The sequence below is a fragment of the Podarcis vaucheri genome (assembly GCF_965113315.1).
Source record: "Podarcis vaucheri genome assembly, chromosome: 3".
Taxonomy (NCBI): domain Eukaryota; kingdom Metazoa; phylum Chordata; class Lepidosauria; order Squamata; family Lacertidae; genus Podarcis; species Podarcis vaucheri.
In genome coordinates, this window is record NC_138761.1 from 87,716,404 (window position 1) to 87,740,357 (window position 23,954).

At 45.5% G+C, this 23,954-nt stretch overlaps 2 protein-coding genes across 48 annotated transcripts in view; one reads left to right on the forward strand and one right to left on the reverse strand.

The window, feature by feature from the left end:
- RIMS1 (regulating synaptic membrane exocytosis 1) overlaps window positions 1-17,425 on the reverse strand; it is a 231,932-nt gene extending 214,507 nt beyond the window's left edge. For 46 of the 47 annotated variants that reach the window (XM_082218188.1, XM_082218186.1, XM_082218179.1 and 43 more), the window contains exon 1: window positions 16,747-17,423. In XM_082218188.1, coding sequence (XP_082074314.1) covers window positions 16,747-16,919 — 173 coding nt within the window. In that variant the 5' untranslated portion in view covers window positions 16,920-17,423. Of the gene's footprint in view, window positions 1-16,746 lie in introns of all 47 variants that reach the window. The other variant, XM_082218205.1, reaches the window with a different exon arrangement.
- Window positions 17,426-17,564: 139 nt separating this feature from the next.
- ASRGL1 (asparaginase and isoaspartyl peptidase 1) overlaps window positions 17,565-23,954 on the forward strand; it is an 85,106-nt gene continuing 78,716 nt past the window's right edge. Inside the window, exon 1 of the mRNA XM_082218376.1 lies at window positions 17,565-17,671. The gene's annotated coding sequence lies outside the window, so the exon portion shown is untranslated. The remainder of the gene's footprint in view (window positions 17,672-23,954) is intronic.

The window sequence follows — 23,954 nt, forward strand, 5'->3', positions numbered from 1 at the left end:
ACCTAAGCGCCCTCTGCAACCCCGCAGAAACCGGGCTCCCTGGTTTACTGAGGAGCTCCGGAAAATGAAGCGGGACCTCAGACGGCTAGAGCGAGTATGGTGGGGTGCCCGTGACGGAGCCTCAAGAACATCTTATAGGGCTTTTATGAAAACCTATGAGATGGCGGTGAAGGCTGCTAAGAAGTCTTACTTCTCGGCCTCCATTGCATCCGCTAGCTCTCGCCCGGCGCAATTATTTAGTATAATCAGGTCTTTAACATCCCTTGAGGGACAGCCAAATTTAAATAACAATTTGACACACAGCTGTGAGGCATTTGCGAGCTTTTTTGCGGAGAAGGTCTTGTTCCTCTGCCATGACCTCCCTGCCAATTTGGATACAATAAAGGAACTGGAGGCCCCTCGACTGTCCTCGGGTCCAGTATTGGACCACTTCGACCGGATATCCCCAGCCAATGTGGACAGACTCTTCCGAGCTAGAAAGCCCACCACCTGTCCTCTCGACCCGTGCCCGTGTTGGCTGATTAGAGTGTGTCCAGACGAGGTGCGGGCCCCCATGGGGGATATCATCAATTTGTCCCTTGGCACGGGGACATTCCCAGGGGAACTGAAGGAGGCAATGGTGTGCCCGCTCTTAAAGAAAACATCATTAGATCCTTTAGATCTATCCAATTACCGCCCGGTTTCGAATCTTCCGTTCCTGGGTAAGGTGATTGAGAGAACGGTTGCTGAACAGCTTGGTGGGTTTCTGGATGAAACATCGGCTCTGGATCCATTCCAGTCCGGCTTCCGCGCTGGTCATGGGACCGAGATGGCTCTGGTTGCCCTAACAGTTGATCTTCGTAGACAGCTGGATCAAGGCGGGTCGGGGCTGCTGATTCTTCTAGATCTGTCAGCAGCTTTTGACATGGTCGATCACGAACTTCTGGACCACCGCCTTGCCGACGTGGGGATCCAGGGCACAGTCCTTCAATGGCTGCGCTCGTTTCTCTCTGGTCGGGGACAGAGGGTGGCACTTGGGGGGGGAATTGTCATCGCGCCACTCCTTGGTGTGTGGAGTACCTCAGGGTGCAATACTCTCCCCGATGCTTTTCAACATCTTTATGCGCCCCCTCGCCCAGCTTGTCCGGAGTTTTGGGCTGGGTTGCCATCAGTATGCCGATGACACCCAACTCTATCTGTTGATGGGTGGCCATCCTGACTCGGCCCCAGACACACTGACTAGATGTCTGGAAGCTGTGGCTGGATGGTTACGTGGGAGCCGGTTGAAGCTAAATCCTTCGAAGACAGAGGTCCTGTGGCTGGGACGGGACGATATGGGATTGAGGGGGGCAACTCCCATCTCTTGCGGGGGTGCAGTTAGTGCCAGCACTATCCATTAAGAGTTTGGGTGTAATCTTCGACACCTCCCTTTCCATGGAGGCGCAGATTGCAGCTATAACAAAGGCGGCATTTTTCCTCTCTCGCCCTGACCTAGCCACTGTGATCCACGCGATGGTCACCTCCAGACTGGATTATTGTAACTCGCTCTACGTGGGGCTGCCCTTGAGACTGACCCAGAAACTCCAGCAGGTGCAGAATGCTGCAGCGAGACTCCTTACAGGGACTTCGCTGCGAGATCACATTCACCCGGTGCTATACCAGCTGCACTGGCTCCTGGTGGAGTACAGGATCAGGTTTAAGGTGCTGGTTTTAACCTTTAAAGCCCTATACAGCCTAGGACCCTCATACCTACGGGACCGCCTCTCCTGGTATGCCCCACAGAGAAACTTACGGTCCTCAAATAAAAATATATTGAAGGTCCAAGGCCACAGAGAAGTTAGGCTGGCCTCAACTAGAGCCAGGGCTTTTTCGGCTGTGGCTCCGATCTGGTGGAACACTCTGTCACAAGAGACTAGGGCCCTGCGGGACTTGAAATCTTTCTGCAGGGCCTGCAAGACAGAGCTGTTCCACCAGGCCTTTGGCCAGGGCACAGCCTGACTCCCTCCCTCGGCAATCTTCGCAGAGCTCTGGCCCAATGGTTGCCAGTGGCTTGAATTAATTAATTTTATAATGAATGATTTTAGAGTGTTGTTTGTGCTGTACTTTTGTACTGTTTTATTGTTGTTAGCCCGGCTTCAGCTGGGGAGGGCGGGATATAATTAAATTTATTATTATTATTATTATTATTATTATTATTATTATTATTATTATTATTATTATTATATGCCTTCCCATTCAAGTACACACTGCAGGGATCTGCAGGCAACCCATCAGAAATCCCCTGAGGTGTGAACTCATATGACTTATGTGTTTGACAATGCAATCCTAAACATGTCTACTCAGAAGTAACTCCTAGTGAGCTCAATGGAACTTACTCCCAGGTAAGTGGGAACAGGACTGCAACCTTAAAGCAAGTGTTCTAGAACACAGTTGCAGTTGCTAAAGAAGAGCAACAACAAAAGGAACAGGCAGATTCACTGTGGGGATTGTACAGGCACTTCCAAACATTTCCTCCTTTTTTGCATCTTGGAATGTCAGTCAATCAATTTTATTGCATATAGCCAAAGGCCTTTACCATGGAAGACAGAGAATGAAAGGAAACTTTCATCCAAAATCATACAACCTGTAGCAGTTTGCACCATAAAAAGAAATTTACATTAAAACTTAAGATTGGAGTACATTCACATAGCTGGAATGGAGTTTCTTGGCTGCCAGAGCAAATTTGGCTACCTGGTGTGTAATATATAGATAGTTATCTGCTTAGAGTTCAACTGTCAATTCCTGCGTGGATTGACCCGGAAGCCAATTAAAAACTGGCATAGCTGTCAACTTTTCCCTTTTCTTGCGAGGAATCCTATTTGGAATAAGGGTATTTCCCTTAAAAAAGGGAAACGTTGACAGCTATGAGAACTGGCGATATAAATTTTCCTCTGGGCGTTGTATACAGGGGGCAAATCAACAGATAGTGTGTGATATCCTCTACCTGATTACATCCATATATACATTTGTGATCCATATGGGGAATTCCCCAATATCTCCCCTCTAAATATGCTGAGGGCATCTGTTGAAATCTTAGTTCTGCAGAGGCCCTGCATAGTTGTGGGAAGGTCAGAGTCTCAAGGTAACGGGGCCTTGAGTGATCCATCTTAATTTGGGGGTACCAAATGGAGTAACGGGCGGCAATGATGGATGCTCTGTCTTGGTTGACATCCTGATCAAAAATCCAATTTCTAAGGTCATGTGGCCTAAGGGCTAAGCAGTTCTCCATTGGAAGATTATAAGCCCTAAAGTTATCTTGGCACTTTTGTGCTCAGCCCCTGCCTTTAGTTGCTCTTACCAGCAGATCTTAGTAAGAGTATGATCCTTGGAGGCATTTAGCCTGTGCCAGTATCTCAGATAGGCTAGATCAATTCTGGCTGCTAGCAAGGGGAGGCCAAACTCAGCTCTGAGGTGGGCTGCCAGTGTCCCACAGGGAAGCCCCAAAATCTGCCTCATAAATTTATTTTGCAGGACCTCTATTTCAGATTTAATACCAATTCCCCATACCTCAGCCCCGTAGAGCATTTGGGTGATGATTTTAGAGACAAATATCTTAATAGCTGACTAACTGCCCGCCCTTCGAATGGAAGAACCTATATAGCTGCCCAGTAGAATAGCCAGATATTAGCTTAATTGCTTCCAGATGGGGTTTCCATGATGATTTCCCATTGATAAATAATCCTAGATATTTAAAACTGAGCACTTGATCAGGGGTGTGACCGTCTAGAGTCCACCTGGACTTGATAGTCCTCTTGCCAAATACAGTGACCTTGGTTTTATTGTAGTTAATTTTTTAGATGCTCTTTTTTTACACAGCTGTCCAAATTAACCAGCATCCTTCTAAGTCTGATTTTATTCTGCGATAACAAAACTAAATCATTGGCATAGAGCAGAATTGGCACTTTACGATTCCCAAGGGTGGGGGGCAAAAAAGGATGGGGATGCCATATCAAGGATGAGATTGTTTATATCGTAATTAAATAGGAAGGGTGCATCTTGGAATGAAAAAGTGGACATTTCAAATTATGTAAATGGAGATGATGCACAGCACCCTTTCCTCAAAGGGAAACTTTAGTAGTACAACGATGACCTTTCTCTGGACAAATGAAAAACGAATAGATTCAACATAAATCATGGAATGCTGTTGATCAAGTAATACTTCCTCCTTCCTAAGTGCCGATTGCTGATAAAACAGCTGTTTTCAAATGAAAAATGAGTTACTACAACCTCTAAGGTTCCTATAAATCAGGAACACAAGCCGAAACTGGAACTTTTCATGGCACTCAAGTCTTAAATTATTAGCAACATATCACAGGTGCACCTGCAGCCCATATAAATAGCCAGAAATTACTCTCATAGTTGCTGTGGACTTCAAAAGGACAGAAAACTAACACTTTCAATGTATTCCTGAAAGCTGTAGCAAGCATTTTCACTGATGCTGGGTAAATTACAGAAAGGCAAGGTTAGCGGTTTAGAATTAAATAACCAAATAGGGACTATAAACAACTCCACATAGCCCCCAAACTATGCATTTTTAATTTGGATACCAGGAATATTTTCTCCACATTTAGTAAGACTATGAGAAATAGAGCAGAAAGACCTAAGGCATCTCAAAAAAAGAAGCAACAGCCAGAATTCTGCAGATTCCTTTTTATAGGGTGAATGGCTGGGCTTACATCAACTAGGGCCACCTGCATGTCCTATGCAGGCTCCCCCCCCCAGCCCCATATTATGTCAGAAACTGAATCATTATCAAGGTGAACTGAACCATTCAAAAAGAAAAAGTGGTGCTGAACACCCATTTTGCTCCTGAGAAAGGGGCAGCACTCATAACATCTCCCCAGCATTGTTTGGGTTAGAATTATTAGCTGCCCCTTGCATTTTTCTGAGATTTCTCTCACACTGAAGGACTGCTTTCAACTCAGTGCCACGTAGCTCCCTGGTTATTTCTTATTTCATATCATTGTAGTTCCACTGAAATCATTAGAGTATTAATATGACCAAGAGTTGGCTGGAAGTAAATCACACTAAAGTTGGAGTTAATTCTTTATTAGCAGAAACACCACCTTCACAGAACTTAGTGAGCACAGCAGCTCATCCTGGTAGGTCTGGCCCCATGAATCAGTTGCCGAGACTGAAAGTCCCCACCTCCCCATGATCGACTAAGTCCCCACTTCTCTAGAGCTTTCCCCAAGCAATCAGAGACTGTGCCTGCACGCAGCCTGTCACTGTTCTGCCTGTTTCAGCCTCTTCTGGTCCTGCGAGTCACTTGGGGGGGGGAGCAGCAGGAGGAGACACCTATGACTCTTCACCAGCCTGACTCACCTCTGCCTCTTGGCTTCCCTCTTCCCACTGGCCTGCTTCAGCTTCTGCCTCTGTTTCTGGACCTCTCTCTGCCACTGACTCGCCCAGCTCACTAAGCCCTGTTACCTCTTCCCAGTCTTCTCCCTCTGACTACTCATCGTTGTCCTACCACCACTTCCTCAGCTCAGAGCCTTCTTCCCTTGGCTGTTCCCCAGCTGGTTCCTCCCACTATGCCTCTGCATCCAACCAGTCCAGGACACAATATGGCTGAGCTCTCCAGAATCCTCTGTTTTGAACAAGGCCAGCCTCAGCTGCCTTATTTCCCACACAAGACAAAGCAATGAAATGTACAAACATGCCATATAAACGAGATGATGACGACGATGATGATTTGAATAGCCAATATTCAAAAGAGAACCTTCCAGTGGGTGAGGCATCTGACTACTAATCACGGATGCTGAAATGCCGTGCAGGTTTCAAGTATGAATATTTCTGTAATCAGGGTATTTTTAAAGGAACAAATAAATCTACAATCAAGAATGACCTAATATGCTCTGTTACTTGTGTTGGCATCTCTGCTTGCGAAATAACATCACAGCTTGTGACATTGTGCAAGCACACTTCTAAATATATCCCCTCCTAAGTGTGCTGTGCTGTTGCAGCAAGGCTTAGGATCAGAGCATTCAGTTTCATCAAATCTTGCACGAAGGCTTAGTCATTGTAACTGTATGAGGCCAAGGTGGGAGAGAACATGCTTTTAAAAAGGGGTAAGAATGAGCCCTTAGTGAAACCTCAGTGGTTCACATTCTGTCATTTGACCCTGTTCCTCCCCAGCAACAAGCACAATCAATAGAGATTGACACTTTCTGGAGTTATGAGCTAACCCTATGCACAAATTTCACACACACACAAACTCCAGGTCACTTCTCTTATCTACTAAGATGTATATTTTGCACAATGCAGCCCCCTAGGAACAAAAGAGTCATAGCCAGGGGGGCGGGGGGGACATATACTGCGGAAATACTCGTGCAAAAGGCATACAGAGCTCCTGTCTTTCCTCATTACCTCATACAAGTTTAATTTCTAAAATAAGCTGTGCTAGGGTTAAGTGATGACCTTAGATTTGTCAAATATACTACTACTACTTTTTACTAGAGCCCCAGGATTTACCAACCAGAGCCAGGTATATGCAAAATACACAGAATTAAAGACGTCTGAGCACAGTAATTTTCCATAAAAGTCTACTTCTGGTTGTAGGGCTGGCCCAAGACATTTTGCTACCTTAGGCTGCCCCAACTCCAACTGCATACTGACAGCTGAATATTATTCTAACACATGTGATGGAACAATATCTTCTCACTGAAAGCTGACTAAAATAAATTATGTCTCAAACATATATGCACTGCTATTTTTCAATAGGATGTATATGTACTGTACTGTTTTTCAAACGTATGTAGGTGGTTGTTATGATTGATAAAAAGCAAAGCCATTTAAAACTATTACTAGGTTCATAATAGTTTGTTGTTGGTATGCATTTTCTCAATTAATGGAGCCTAAAATTACAACAATAAGCATGGGGGTGTGGGGGTGGGGTGTCCATGAAAATCTTTGGTGTGAAAAAGGGGGTCCTCGTTAAAGTTGGGAACCACTGTAGTAATATATATTGTAGCCAATGCCTTGTATAGAATTTATTTAGTTCCACTGTTTCATGGCACTTTAGGGAACTGCAGGCCTCTGAAGTTGTCATCAGAATTGAAATAGTTGACACAGAGGTCTTCAGCTTCCGGTCTACTGTGGTTAGCATCTTCAGCTCATTGCGTTCACTGACCGAGAGCGGGCTGTCTCGAAGGAGACAAAAATACGAGTTTCGTTCTCCTCACTGATCAGACCTATGTGGACCTCAAACTGCAGCTGCTTCCAAAGGACCCATTCATCTGCAAAGTCCTTGTGTGCATAGCACAGGGCTCCTGGAGGTTCAAGTCATTGTGTCATACCTGTGTGTTGTTCATATTGTCCTACAGCTGTCTTTTAAAAAGACAAAAAACCCACAACCCTACAGCCATCATGGTCCACTAAGATAGGTTGGGTTTTTGGGTGCTCGGATCCTGACTGCTATAAACCTTTAAACTGCAGGGTGACGCTGATCCTGCAAACATTCAGCAGGAAACTTTCTGGCCCCTCACTCAAAGACTGGAAAGAGACCATGATGCAATGGCAGAGAACACACTTCAAGTCTAGAACATCTTATATGTTCAATGTCTAACATCTCCCATGAAAAAGAACTCATAACAGGGCCACCACCTGGGATTGGGAAATCCAAACCCTGTCAAAGGAGAAAATATGAGGCTCCAGCTGGTAGAAGGAGCAATGACTTCTTCAGTCACATGTGTCCCACTCTGAAACTTGATTCTCTTCCCTTGGTTTCCACTGCTGAAACTTGATTCTCTTCCCTTGGTTTCCACTGCTGAAAAGGCAAGCTGCTTTTCAGCTTAAATAGTCTTTTTTAAAAATGCAATTTGCTTCTCTTTAAGCCATTTTCTCTTGTCCTTTTCATGATGCCTGCCTGCAAGTGCAAACACTACTGGTGCTTATCCAATAGACACTGGGTATTTTGACTTTCAAAAAGCTGTTGACAGAGTCTCTCAGCAAAGACTCCTGAGTGAGCTTAGCAGTTATGGAAGAAAAGGCGAGGTCCTGCCATCAATTAGTAACTGGTTGGGAAATCAGTGTGCAGTGACTGTGAAAAGGGTGAATTCCATGTTAGGAATCATCAGGGATTGAAAATAAACTTGTCAATTTCATAATGCCATATAAATCTATGGTACGACCGCACTTGGAAAACTGTACAATTCTGATTGCCTCATCTCAAAAAGGATATTGCAGAGTTTGGCAAAGGTTTAGAAAAGGGCAACCCAAATGACAAGGGTTTGCAGCAACTCCCCTATGAGAAAAGGGTGCAAAATTTGAGGCTTTTTAGTTTAGAAAACAATGCATGTAAGGGGCGATATGATGGAGTGTCATGAACTGGCAGAACTATGGGGAGGAGGAAGATGATCCCAGCGAGGGGTGTAGCACTGGGGCAAGCTGGGGTTGGGGAAGGAAGTATTCACAGGGTGATGGAGGACGGCAAGGGGATAGAGGTCAGTGCACAGGATCCATCACCACAGCGACCCCTGTCCCCATGAACACAGAGGGCTCCGAGGCCTAGGAAGCAGCAGGAGGGATGCTCTAGGAGGCTGATGCAGGCAAGAGCTCACAGCCCAGCTCCCTAGCTGGCCAGGTGGGGCTCACTAGCTCTGGGAGGAGGTCTATGAGTCCTCAGCTAGAGTACAGGTGAGGGTCTCATGCCTCGTCAAGCCCAGATGCAGCAATCAGCATGCAAAGTGTACAAGGAAAGCAGAGCTGAGGTGCTGGGTCTGCTCAACCTCTCAGAGGCTCTGCTGAGCGGGTGTAGCTCCTAAGTTGTGGTGCGCCTACCCCACAGCGCTGAAAATGTGCCATTTTATGTTGGCATTTGACACTTGAATATATTTTTAGGACCCACCTTATTTTGTGATTTTAAGGGTTATTTGTTTTTTAAACTATTTTTATTATTGTGTTTTAATATTGTAAAGGGCAATAAATAAAACAAACAAATAAAATCACAGCTATGACCTATGATCTTTAACAATAAAGGGGGATATACACTGGTTGAAACTCTCCTACAGCATCCTCTCACTCATGTCTTTATCTATTCAACATCTTTCTAGGTCCTGAATTACTGAAAGTGATTATATGCATCATATACAGAACGCCACAACACACATTACACGTTGATCAATCCACACAGAAATGATCCATTACAGTAAATTGCCACCTCAAAGATTAATGTGTAATAAAACAATGCTATCTGTTATCCATAGGGAGATTATGGTGATTCCATTTCTTACCTATCCTTCACCAATAAGGTACCAGGGCAGGTTACAGCAATTTAAAAAACACAATATTAAAATGAGTTTATGCAGTGGCAGATTACATTTACTGAAGTAGACTGTAAGATTAGGCTTACTAGTGATATACTCCTCCAAGTATACATTAGGGATAATATGAAGGGAAAAGAAGATATGTTGGCTGAAATCATAGATTAGAAAAAGCTAACATCTGTTCTTTACCCTTTGCATTTGGCTTCTATATCATTTGTGTGCTTGCATGTTTTTCATTTCCATTTATTTATTTAACATTTATAGCCCACTTAATATTTTAAAATCTCTAGCAGTATACAATATAAACAACTTTTCATATAGTTATAATCCTAATCTGTATTTACCTTGGCAAATAATTTCAAAAGATTCAGGGGTATCTTCAAAACATAATACATCAACCATTTTTGCCCTTATCCCTTATATGCAGGATTGCTTCATCTACAGTCACTGAGAATTAACATCACAAGTTATAAAAGTGCCTTAGAGTCACCGTCCCCAAATGTAATGGATGGGGTTTTCCAGAGCACTTAGCATTGACCTAACTTTGCTCCCAGTGCAGCCTTTGGTAAAAACGCCAACTGACTTCACTTGGAAGGAACTGAAGGGAGCGCTGAGCGCTACTGAAAACAGCCGCATTTACAGATTTTCCTGGTGTAGGCTTTGTACTTAACAGCAGAAAATAAATATACCCACTGCCTCTGAATATCTTTAAGCCATATTGTGAGGTCAGATATCTCAGTGGAGATCGGCAGCATCATTTGAGATCCCCTTGCTAAGACGACAACCAGCACCAAAGGAAAATGCAGCTTTTACTAGCCCGTTTTTTGATGCTACGGCACAAGAAGACACCACAATACAAGGATGGGGCTGCTTGCTTTGCTACACCAACAGTAGTTGTCATCTGGAATTCCTTCCTTCCTTTCTGCTTCTGAGTAGGGACCTGTGTTGAGACAATGGCCAGAGCACCAAGTTCTTTGTAGCTGCTGAGTTGTTACCTTTTTCTCTTTTGAAAGAGGTGAAAGAGGAAGTTGGAAGGGTGATGCTTTAACCCACTCTCCCTTTCGCCTCTTACATTATTTTCAAGGCTCAGGTTAATATCTGAATTCTACCCAGATCTCCTGGGGAACTGATGTGTGTGCAAGCACTCTCTCTTCCTTTCTATCTCTTGAGGGGAGCGGGTGGTGTTTGCCCACAGCACTCAAAAATCCAAATGTGTCCATTGGCTGAAAAAACACTGGAAATCCTTGAAGATACACACACACACACACACACACACACACACACACACTTTTCTGTTTTCCCCCTGAGGTTTTGGTTTCTCTTGGAGGGAAGTGGGCCAACATGCAATATAGAATAACTAGATCAGCCTTCTCCTGGTGACCTCCAGGCATTTTGGACAAGAAGAAGAAGAAGAGTTTGGATTTGATATCCCGCCTTTCACTCCCTTTAAGGAGTCTCAAAGCGGCTAACATTCTCCTTTCCCTTCCTCCCCCACAACAAACACTCTGTGAGGTGAGTGGGGCTGAGAGACTTCAAAGAAGTGTGACTGGCCCAAGGTCACCCAGCAGCTGCATGTGGAGGAGCGGAGACGCGAACCCGGTTCCCCAGATTACGAGACTACCGCTCTTAACCACTACACCACACTGGCTCTACACCACAACCACTCCCATCACCCCTGACCACTGGAAGTCAAAGTCAAAGACCTCTGGAGGTCCACAAGTAGGGGAAGGTTTGAATATATGGTCAATCTACAAAGCACATAAAGTATTTTTTTCATGTCGTAAGCCACCTTGAGCATGGTTTGAATTGTGGAAAGGCAGCATACAAATAAAATTATGTATATATTATGTAGACATGCCTCCATCAGGAGCCAAGCCAGCGTTGTAGAACTTTATTGCAGCTCAGATCAGATAGGCCCCCCAAAAAACAATCAAGCAGTGTATAAGTTTTATGAAATGAATAAATATTGAACTTCCAGTGCCTACTGGAGACTTTTTTTAAAAAAAAAAAATGTATCTCTATTGTATTTATTGAGTTCACTGCTTTCAGACAGTTGTAATTACGTGGTATATAAATTGTTAAATTAAATTAATAATAATTAATGCACGTTGGTGCATATTAATTAATATGTAGTAAGTTGCTACCCTGTTTGGATTTTTCTCTGCTAACAATAAGCCAGCAAAGCTCTCTACATTTTTCAGTTTATTTCATTTGTTTCTCCTACTGCATTTCTATCCTTATTTGCTGCACACAGCCTGCTGCCTCCCTCTTAAGGTGCCATTTTAATTGGAGGGCCAACGCATTTTGAAGTTCGTTTTTCCCAGGTACAAAATACTATAATGTTTCCCCCCCAAAGGTGCTTTTATTGCTGTTGGCACTGGTGCACTAGATGTGGTTGCCTAGGTGTCTCTGGTAACAACTTGATACAGTATTCTCTATGACTAGAAGCACAACCTGTCTGTGCAGAAGTTAAGACCTGCTGAATTCAATGGGGGCTTACTCCTAGATAAATGGAATTAGCATTGCAGCTTAAATTACTGGTGAGTGATACAACACTCCCATGCCTATGCTATTTCAGTTTCGCTTAGTTTTGTTTAATTCTTTAGGAGCAGTATAGCCACCTGCACAGAAATAAATATCTAGACAATTGTTAAGGGAGACAAAAGCGTAGCCACTCCTCCTCTATTAAGGGCAGGCAGGCGGGATATTGCATTACGCCACTGACACAGTTACTTGCAGGAGAATCACACCTTCGCTAAAATATATGATTTGGGTGAGTCTGTGGAAAGGCCACGTAGGATATATGGCCGGAGAGCATCACAAAGGCCAGGGAAACCACCTAAGTCAACATGAGTAAGCCAGACCAACACTTCCAATTTAGCTAGCTATGAGGACAAATGTGGCATCATGCAGGATTACATTAAACACATTTTTATTTTTGTAATCCAGAACAGCAGCAGCTTTGGGCATTTTAAGAGGTGCCAACAAGTGAATGCAAGAGTGCATCGTTACTGGCTTTTGACTCACTGGAAGACTGGCTCACAGCACCATCTGACATGTCTCCACTCAAAACTTAAGTTCCACTAAGTTCAATGGGACTTGCTCCCCAAAAACTGGGCATAGGGTTGCAGCCTCAATCAGTGGCTTTTCATCTTTAGCCTGGTGACCTGTTTTAGTTTTGTTATCACAAACTGGTGTGAAATCTTTCAAGTTTCCCAGAGCTCTTCATCAGGATAGATTGCATGCAAACCAGGAAGGGCAGGTACAGGGGAAGAGAAAGAGAAAAACTGGTTGGTGGTAGCACCATGAGTACATCTAGTAAGAGTCTTAAAGCACAATGCAGGAAGCAGCAGCATACATTCATCATCATCATCATCATATTATTATTATTTATTGAATTTATATACCGCACTATACCCGCAGGTCTCAGTGCTCTGCAAAAAAGTCCCACTTGAATGTCTGCTACCTCCTCCCACATTTTGCCTGCAGACTCTTACCAAATGTAGACTCATGGTGCTACAGCCAGCCACGGTCTCTCCCCTCCTACTTTGCTTCCCATGGCCTGATGAAGAGTTCTGGATAACTCCAAAGCCTGCACCCCTCATTTGTGCTGCTTTATTTATATATTTATTTATTTATTTGCATTCCATTCATGAACCACTTCCTACAAAACAACTTGAAGTGTTTTAACCATTAAAAACGTCAACAAGATACATAAAACAAATTTCATTTATAAAAACTATTGAAACAGTTTCTTATGAGCCGAGACAGCTACATTTATTGTTTTACTTGCTTCTTGACAAAGCATTGACCTCAGCGACAAAAAGCAGCATTAGAAACTCAGATGTATAATCTAATCGCCAAATGGCACCTTAAACTGTTTTCCCCCACCGCAATGAGATTTATCATTATCATCATCATTTTTATACTGCTTTATATTTTAAACAAATCTCAAAGAGGTTTACAACACATAAAATTGTCAAATAAAACAATCCAAAATAAAACAAATTCAAGCTTCAAGGAAAATATTTCAGATCCTTCTCTAAGTGACATTTTGCTTTCCCCAGTCGCCAACCTGGTACCCAGAGACCTTCACATGGTAGCAACTGGACCCACAGCAGTCGAAAAACGCACCTGGCTATTTTCCAACACTGCCAAGAATAGTCATTTCCCCAAGCCTCTTTCCCACAAAAAGAAGGGACTGCCCATGAAAGTTCAAGTAAAACATTCTTTCCCTCAAAATTATTGTTCTCCAAGGGTCATTATTCCTTGAAGGACCACAAGGGAATGCTTTCTACAATATAACAATGTAATGTAGTACTTCTTCAACAAGAACTTTGTGGCCCTCCAGATATTGTTGAACTATGGCTCCCATCATCTCCCTGGCTAGCTGAGGCTGGTGGGAGTTGGAATCCAACAGCATCCACATTACCTCACGTTTGGGGCAGGCCATGCCACACAAAAACCACCTTGTAGGTGGACTTTTATTGACCTGAAGCTAAAGGAACAGGGCTAGTAAGAAGCTGTCAGCCCTATTTGCATACTATTCTAAGTTCTCCCTCTTTCCTACTGCACAAAGCACATTATCCACTTTGCCATGTGCCAAGCTTCTCCTGAATTGCTCTTGATTCCAGAAGGGAAACGCCCAACCGAAAGCCCACTTTCCCATACCTGACGCAGCAGCACCTTTATTATTAATCAGGTGGCTTTGAACAAAATGTGTGGGTGCACAAGCCTAACGGAAAGAAGTTCCTTTCGGTACCACAGCCTTTTTGAACACTTGATCGAGCAACGTAAACTCATCTAGCTTTAAAGTGCAATCCTCAAAGAGCTGTGTTCAAATGTTAACTTTCCAGAGGCGTCCACAAATTCCTTCAACGAAAGCTTGGAAGGCTCCCTCTACAACCTCCTGGAATAGATTTTAAATACTGAGGGCCAAAATGGCAGAGCAGAGAGCAACCGTGGCCAAAATTTTCTCTTTTCTTTTCTTTTCAAGCAAGCAAGCCACAAGTCAAGTCTGGAGCTTGGGAAAGCCCTTCTCCAGTGCCTGAAAAGCTCTTCCATGATGCCTCAGTGACGATGTATCTTTACTATACCTGGCCAGAAAGCAGTGCAGCAGGAGAGAAGCAGGCAAGAGGGCAGTTCTATCTCTCTGCTCTAGGCAGGTTCACACCTGCTTTGGCCCAGGTGTGCCACCAAAACCCACTGGCTATGCTGCTTGCGGCAGATGTGGCACAGGTTGGCTGCCCCAGTGCTCCCAGCAGCAGCATGGTGCAGAATTTTATTTAAATGGCCTTGGGCCTCACACCCTCTGCCAGCCTCACCTATATTGCAAGGCTGTCATGAGGCTCACAAATAACACCTTTTTTTGTCAATGGAGGCAGAATACAAACTAGCAGCGTTCCTTTAGAAATCTATTCAATACAATGCCGCCTTAAGCATGCCACAAGGAAGCAAAGCCACTGTTTAGGGCTGGTCTGTTGATGTAGGGTGCTGTGTTAAAGGGTGCAGCAGAAAGTTTAAATAGTTATAAGTGAATAGTAGGCAGGGGTTAAGGGAATGGGCCAAACGTCTGTAACATTTCAGCTCTCCTGTTATCTTTCCATATCTTTATTTACAAAGACATACTTTCACTGTTACATTGACATGCACTCTGCTATTCCTATTCCTCTCCTCTCCCAAGATTATCAACCACACCCCAAGGGTTGCAAACAGCTGCCTTCTGTTCTCACGGCACCATAACCCTTAAACAGCAGCAAAGTCGAGCCATTTCGTTCCCAATTACTGGGCCTTAGTGTACATTTGTGCAATTGATGGTGGCAACTGCCACCACTACTGCAGAAATTCAAACCCCAGTGCAGATCTGAGGAGGAAGAGGCAACACCACAATGAGAGACTGACGTTGCCCCCCCCCCGGGCTCCATCACTCGCAGTAGACAGCATAGAAGTTGAGAGCCTGCAGGGATTCCATATTTCCCATCTATTATAGATGACACTGCTAGCAGGGGGGAGAGGAGAGGAACAAACACCAGAACTTGCACCTCAGAAGTCATTGTTTGGGATTCCACCCAAAGAGAAAAGCTTCCCCATATGCTTACACACCTTCCGTGAAAGCCACTAAACCTGATCTTCCAAATAAACACATGGAAGCAGAAAATCCACCGGGAGGTAAAGGAATGTTTTGAACACCAATAGGGGGGCTTAAATATGAGCTAGAAGGGTTGTGTTCTGCAATCTAGACTGCCCTTTCCATCCAAAAAGAAAGCAGGCCTCGAGCATAAAGAAAAAGCCTGATCCCCCTTTATAGGCCCAACTACACATCTATTTTTATACAGGAGATATAAATTTGGAGATCACATTAGACTCGAATACACTTATTTGCAGGAGGAATAGAAAATATAGTCATGTAAGGCATCAGCTGGGGGTAAAAAACGAGGCTGAGGAAAGGAGAAGAGATGGACTGGAGAACACCCAAATATGGCATCTACCAACACTCTGATTTACACACAAGCACACACAGACACACACCCTTTTGCAGCTTGTGATCTAGGGCATGGAGCCTGTCAATTGTCCAGTTCCACCAACAGATATATATATATGCACAACCGTTTTTGTGAGGTGGCGAGACATGCAATTCTTTGCATTTATCACGTTAAAATGCCTCTTGGTATCTCGAATACATACTTGGCCATCTCTTCCTCCCCGTTTCGGTACAACACACCCCAGTGAAAAATGTTGTTGCTGCCATTGTTTTAAAGGGAGGGAGGCAGGAGGGAAGAGAAAGACCCACCCCAAATGGAGAATTCCTGCAGGTGGTTGATGTTAACAACAAGGCACACACACACACACCACAAAGTCCCACGGCAGCTGGGCTGGGCTCCGTTTCAACCAGGTGGGGGCAGCACGGACTTTTGAAGACTCTGCCTAGGGAAACCCCACCCCATCGGACCCTCCCAAAATAGGCAGAGTTGTTATTATTATTATTCGCAGAGGAATTCTTCCTAAAGGTGGAATGGGAATGCCTGTCGTCCAGCTTATCTTTCAGAAGCACATACACATGGCTTGGCCCCCCATTCATTCACAGACCTCGCCTTCCTTTGCCTTCCGGTTTACGCATCGCCTCCCCCCCCCCCCCCGCCACGCCAGTTATTTAGGAGAGGCCATGGAAGAAGGTGCAGGAAGAGTTTCCAAGGCAAGAGCATAGGAAGTTCTATGAGGAGTGGAGGAAAGGTACCCCGAGTGTGACCCACAAGCAAGCATGAAAGCATCCCTCTCCCTCCCTCCCTCCCTCCTTGCGCCATTCATAAAAAGTCTGCCTCTCCTTCCTCGCCCTGTCGGGAGCACCAGCTCCCCCACCTTCCCTCCCTCCCTCCCTCCCTCCCGCGGCGAAGGAGGGAGTGCATGAATGGAGTGCGCGAGGGAGGGAGTGGAGGACTGCCTGCCAGCCCGGCCTCTGGCTTACTTGAGCATGGCCTCTTCCTTCTCTTCCTCTTCCTTCTGCCGGTCCATCACAGCCATAATAATGTTCCTCTCCTCTTCCGTCAGGTGGCTCAGGTCGGGCAGCTCCTGCATGGGAGGCGGCACGGTGGGTGGGCGAGGGCCGCGGGGCCCCAGCGAAGCCGGAGAAGAAGCCATGTCCCCCCTCGCCTCGCCAGCACCTTGACACCTTTGGGCAGCGGCAGCCCGAGCACGCCTCGCCTCCTCCTCCTCCTCCGCCGCCGCCGCCTCTTCTTCCTCTTCTTCCTCCTCCTCCTCCTTTTACACGGGAGTCCTCTGATCATCAGCAGCAGCCAGCAGCTCTCGGGAAGCGGCGGCAGGAGAAGCAGCAGCAGAGGCAGCCACGGCAGGAGAGCGAGAGGAGGAGGAGGAGGAGACCCAGCCTTTCATGGTCGCTCGCATCCACCCCAGCCCGGGCTGGCTAGTCACGGAGGGGCTGCCTTTGTTTTGGTCCCTTCCTAGGAAGCGCTGGGGAAGGTGCTCCGCAGCCCTGGGCAGCCCATCCTCTCCGGCGGCGAGGAGCAGGCAGGCAGGACCGTGAAGCAAAGCCAGCCAGCCAGCCAGCCAGCTCAGGATTACAGCTCCCAGGCTCTGTGCACTGTCAGGGCTGGAGGGGAAGGGCGGATGCTGCTGCTGCTGCTGCTGCTGCTGCTGCTCTGCTAAAATGCTCCACTGCTGCTGCTGCTGCTAGCACGGGAGCGGAGTGGGAGGGAGGGGAGTTCGGTGTCAGTTAGGCGGAGTCCAAACTGCTCCACTCCTGGGGGATGCTGAGGGCTGTCTCTTACAGACAATACGGGCAGCGTTTCGTTCCAGGGCGTGCACCCCCCTCCTGGGCACCTTTCTTGCAACCGAGGCGGTGGAGCACTGGACTTAGATCTAAAGGAGCAAAGGTGGTCTATTTTGTTGTTGTTGTTCTTGTTGTTGTTGTTGTTCGCTCTTGGAGGCTGCGATTCTCCAACTCGGATTTATTTACCTGCGAGCAAGCGGTTCCCTCCCCCTGCCTGCTGAAATCTAACAGCCCCTCTTCTTCTGATTAAAAACAGGACTAGGAGTAGGCAGCAAGGCTAAATCCTAAAGCATGCTTGATTCGACATAGCCCCCATTCCCCCCCCCGTCGAAATGAGTGGCTTGAAGGATCATGCTTAGGATCAGGTTGCACACTTTCTTGGTAGCGAGCCCCACTGAATTCAGGTGTAGATGTAAAGTGTGTAGGGCTCAGGCTGCAATCCTAAGCATACTTAACATGGGATAGGCCCCACTGAAATCCAGAACAATTGCTTCCTGGGATCAAACCTTGGGTTTTGCGTTTTTTCCCCACCACCACCACCACCACCTCTGTAGCACACCGCCTTTATGCACAGTGTGCCTGCGAAGATTATGTGGGGCCAAAAAATGAAGAGACGGTTTTAAATCAAATGTGCATGCTAGCCAAGGATACTGACAAAGAGCCTTGTAGCACCTTGAAGACGAACACAATTATTATGGCATAAACGTTCGGGGAACAGAGTGCATTTCATCAGATGTGATGAAATTATCTGCAGATGATTTGGAGAGAGCTTTAACACATCATAAATGTGTTAAACTCTGTGTTGTTTTTGCTGCAATCAACTAAGATGGATCCCCCTCTGGAAATGAGAGCCACTGTGTATAACTTGCATTCGCATTGCTGACCGGGAGAATACAAAAGCTGGTTGCAGCTAGAATATTAACCCAGTCTATTCAGAAGAAATTCCTGTTGAATTCTATGGAGCTTACTCCCAGATAAGTGGGGTTAGGCTTGGAGCCTAAAGCATCCTATCTGGAAGGAGGAAAACACCTTCTGTTCAAATCCTAGGTTAGCCTTTGACTTGTTTGCCTTGGACAATTATCAGCCTCATATGCTTATCTGTACATTTGCTGTCACTATTACAACCATGTGTGGGCAGAGAAAGTGGGTCTCCTTTGTTCTGGGGCCACACAACTCAGTCATGAAAAACATTACACATTACATTTTGTAAACATTCAGCAAAATTACAGAACTCGAATTGCAGGGGGGATTCAAATTGGGAGAATATAAATTAGCTTTCTCCCCCAAGCAACTTTATATTTAGATAACTTGCCCCATTTCATTCACTTTTAGAATGTACTCTTTGCCCAAGATATCTCCAGTTTCTTTGAAAAAAAACCATCCCCACCTGTAGTCCTGTATCAATATTAAATCCCTTTTTGTATTTTATACTTAAGTGATGCTTATACATTTCTTCCATGAAAAACACTTTGATGTATGAAATCACATGACACGTGAATTTACTTCATTATACTGTATATTGCACTTGCACAGCATCTAGAAGGCATAGTCAACAAGGGCTTTCTGGTGCATAGACCATCAAACAGTGGCACCCACTCCAGGGAGCCTGGGCACCCACAAAATCTTTGCCCAGCCTCTGCCCCCTGTCACTGCCAACCATCGCCTTACCTCTGGCACTCCAGCGGAGTGCTCAGGCCGCGGGGCTTCAATTGGGGCCCACAGTGGCTGCAGACGTGCTTCTGGGGTGCATTTGCAGCCACAGCAGACCCCAACAGAGGCCCCATGGCAGGGGCGCAAGCCCCAGCCCAGTTGTCACCACTGCGCCAGAGCACACTCCCTGCACTGCGCCACCATGACATCACAATGTGACACCATGATGTTACAGCATAGGGCACGTGTACTGGGCACCCACAGGCTGGAGCCAAAGTTGGAGCTGCTGCCATCAAACATGACCTGGGAGTGCTTTTCACGTGGTGCCTACCTGTTCACATCACTTCATTATTATATAAAAGCAGCATTGGGAAGAGGGAAGCAACGGGTATAAGGTTTGCTTAGGCTTTTCACCACCAGCTACTTCCCCATTCCAAATGGTTTGGTAAGCCTTGAATCCCAAAGAGGTGAAGCTGTTCTGCTATGTGTGTGATTTAGAACAGAGATGTTGCAAGCAGAAGAAGGGCTAAGCAGCCCTACTTCCTACCGCTTGGTTACTCTGAATTCCCTCTCCCAACGCTTCTTTTCTCAAAAACAAACACAAAAATTTCGCACAGTATGTAGAACTACAACAATGTACTCTGTGTGGCACTGACGCGACCCTTGAAGATGGCTTAGAAGCTTCAGTGGGCTCAAAATGCCCTAGCCAGACTCTTAGCAGAAATTTGCCGGGTATTGCATAGAACTCAAAAATTGTTTCAATGCTGTTGGCTACCAGTTTGTTTCCAGGCTCAATTTGAGGTGCCAGTGCTTACCATTAAGACCCTAAATTAGCCCTCTAGATATTTTGGACCACAGCTCCCATGAACTCCAGGCAGAATGGCGCTGATGGGAATTGTAGTCCACCTCTAGAGGGCACCAAGTTGGTGAAGGCTGCCATAAATGATCTGGGGCCAGGCTTCTCAAAAGCAACCTCACCTACTTTGTGTGTTCTGGTCACCATCTGAGATCCTGCTATTTCAAATGGGCAGGCAAAAAAGACAGAGCCTTTTTAGGCACCACAACTATCAAAGGAGGCCAATCTTGCTCATGTGTTGCTTGTCCCCTGGAGACCAGTGAAAACTTGGATCTTCAAGAATTGCTTTGTAGCCTAGTGTCTTGCTGTGAAGTTTTCTCGATTTTTTTATTTAAGCTGATTATCCTGCAGTATTTTGAATGAGTTTTATTTATTAATTCATTATGTTTTTGGAAGCTGCCTTAGGGTTTCCATAAGACTACAAGCATGGGTGTACAAGGTTGTGATAACTAAGGGGTCATCCACCCTATACCTCCATTAATTCTCTGCTGTTCACATTATGTTCTCTTCCAAATTACTGCCTTCCCATGCTTTCCCCTTCCTCAATTCATGTCTTCTCATACCAAGGAGAAGGTATGAAAAAAGATTGGATTGAGGGAGGGGAAAGTGTGGGAGGGTAGCGATTTAGAGCAGAATGTCATACGGGCAATGGAGAATGTAGAGGCATAGGAAGCTTACTATCCACATTAAACAACAAAATGAATGAGCCCTACATTCAATTGTAGTTAGCTGCTAGCACGGGATTTCTCAGACTTGGGTCTCCAGCCTGGGTCTCCAGTTGTCCACCATACCTAGCTAGCAGGATCAGTGGTCAGAGATGATGGGAACTGTAGTCCAAAAACAGTTGGAGACCCAAGTTTGGAAAACCCTGAGGACGAGATGGTTGGACAGTGTTCTCGAAGCTACCAGCACGAGTCTGACCAAACTGCGGGAGGCAATGGAAGACAGGAGTGCCTGGCGTGCTCTGGTCCATGGGGTCACGAAGAGTCAGAGACGACTAAACAACAACAACAAGCCCACTGGCAGGATGCAGCCTCTGAGGCCTCCTTATTTAGGCTGCAATACCCCCTACTCACCCTTCCTCTCCCCGCACTGCTGTTAGAAGGCCTTTTCAAGCCTCAGCGCAGTGGAGGAACCAGTTTTTATGGGAAGTCACAGGTAAAGATGGGTTAAAAGATATAGAATTGTTTGCTTCCCCCCAGAAAACTGAAAGTGGGGTGATTAGGGGGGTGGGGGGAATGGGTGGGTGAGTGAAGTCGTGCTTTTGTTGCTGAGGTTGTATAACAAGACTGAGTGCCCTGTATGGTTTACCAGAACTGTGTTCCTGTACCTATTTATCTGGGAGTAAATACTCATTTACTTACACCTGAGCAGACATACACTGTGACATCTCATACCATCAAGCATGGCTAAGCTGTCTCCTCCTGAGTAGAACATGGTATGAGATGCTGATATCTGTAATTTTTCAGACATCACACAGTCATCATCCCCTTACCCTTTTTATGGATTCAACACATATTTGGCTACCATTCACCTGGCAAGCCTACTTATTTTTCGCCTCACAATGTGCTTGGGTGTAAAGTAGCCAGCTTAGACAAAATGTGATTCACCAAGCCAAACACCTTCCAGTGTTCATGTACTCAGGCCCACAGTTTTGTTGGTGTTTGTTTGTTTGTTCTTGACAACCCCTTGTCTTGCTTTTACAGTGCTGGGCAGGGGTTGCATTTGGCTGGGTGGGTCACAAGTTGTTCTTGTCAGTTACAGTAGCATCTCTTAGAAGGCCTCTCAAGCCTTCACAGAAGCAACATCCTCTCACCTGGAAGCCATGCCCCATACAAGGAGAAAAGAGGCAGCACTGATGCTAGTTATACAGTGGTGACCCATCACACAACATACACTGAAGTTATAGAATTCTGGACTGCACCACTGCAGATGGAGGGGAAGCTATTTTTAATGTTGCCTCCTTTAAAATCCTGTACATCCAACTAGCACATCAAGGAGAGACCAGTACTATATATTTATCTAAGCTGTGTAGTTTGCTGCATGGGATAAATTTTATTTTAGCATTTCTATCCTGGGGGAGGGGAGCATTCAGAAACACCTCACACCCCTATGTGCAGTGTGAAGTGGTACAATCCAGAATTCTACCACCTCAGCAAGGCTAGTCCAAAACATTTTGCTGTCTGAGGCGGAATATTCAGATGCTGCCTCTGATCCTCCTATCCTGTATAATGCAGATCCCCAGTGTGATCTCCACAGTACACATGAATTAGAAACAAAAACAGCATTTAAGTGAGGCTCTTATTTGGAAACAGGGATTGTGAAGATCAGGGGTGCTTTGGCATAAAGATGACATGAAAATATCCTGTTAGAGTCAGAAGTTTGGTTCCCATGTCACGCTGTGCCAAACCATGGCTTAGCATGGCTTCAGTGAACATCTAGCTTCCAGGAGAGGAGATTGCAGCCATTTCACTCCTCCCCCAGTCATTTTGCTGCAGCACCGAGCTGAGCTAAGCCATAATTTAGTGTGTCTTCTGAACCTGAGCTCATGGATTAGCTCTCCCAGACAAACCTAGAGCCATAAACCAAGATCAAACTTTGGTTATGCATAGCTCATGGTTAATCCAAAGAAAGCTAAACAAGTAACCTGGATTCCCATGAGACACTCTGGCTATATCCACATTAGTGACTGAAAATGCAAATTGGTGCTTATCTCCCGCACAGCATTTCAAGTCACGCTTGCTTGTTGCTTTGCACATCAGAGGCGTGGGTGTGGGGCTGTCTTTACCCAATGTTCATTACCTCTTTGGTTCTCCTGCACCTGGAACCCTTCCAAACCCGTCCTATTCCTGAAGCTGTCATCTGCACATGTGCAACAGCTCTCTCAAATGTACACACCTCTGTTTAACGGTGAAGTGAATGTGGCTTACGTTTTCAAACTGGATGGAAGCTGGTTTGAGGGGAAATGCATCAAACAGTAGTATTGCTCAAGAAACTGCAGGGTAGATACGGATTGTGTCTGATGTCATCATTGCGTGGCTTCAAACACCAGCAGTGGGAGTGCAATGGGGTAGCTGAAATCTTCTCCCCAGGCAGCAGCCTGCATGTTTGCATTAAACCATGGTTTATCTTCATACAACATATGAACCACACCAAATAATCAGTATTTTCAGGACTAACCCTAAGATATGAGAGCAACTTGTAACTGTACTACTAACATTGTATTTGATTTTACTTAGGTTCTTGCTATAGGTTTCCTTGGTATTTCACTGATGTTGTTAGTATTCATCTTTCTAAAGGACTGGAACTTCATTCACCACTTCTCTTCCCCAAAACCAGCTCATGATATTTTGCTGCCACAGGCAGAACAGCAAACAGCACCACCCTCCCTACATCAGGATTCATCTTTGGCTGGCCAAATTAGTCTGGCATCTGAGGCAGCCAATACTACAAATGCCTTTAGGTGCTTCCATGCCCAGTAGCTTGATATGGACTCAGTGCTGCTCATGAATTCAAAGTTTTTGACAGCATCTACAGAACATCAACCTCAGCCGAGTATACCTGAAGGAGCGTCTCCACCCCCATCATTCATCCCGGACACTGAGGTCCAGCGGCGAGGGCCTTCTGGTGGTTCCCTCACTGTGAGAAATTAAGTTACAGGGAACCAGACAGAGGGCCTTCTTGGTAGTGGTGCCCACCCTGTGGAACACCCTCCCACCAGATGTCAAAGGCAAAAACAACTACCAGACTTTTAGAAGACATCTGAAGGCAGCCCTGTTTAGGGAAGCTTTTAATATCTGAAGGACTATTGTATTTTAATATTTTGTTGGAAGCTGCCCAGAGTGGCTGGGGAAACCCAGCCAGATGGGCGGGGTATAAA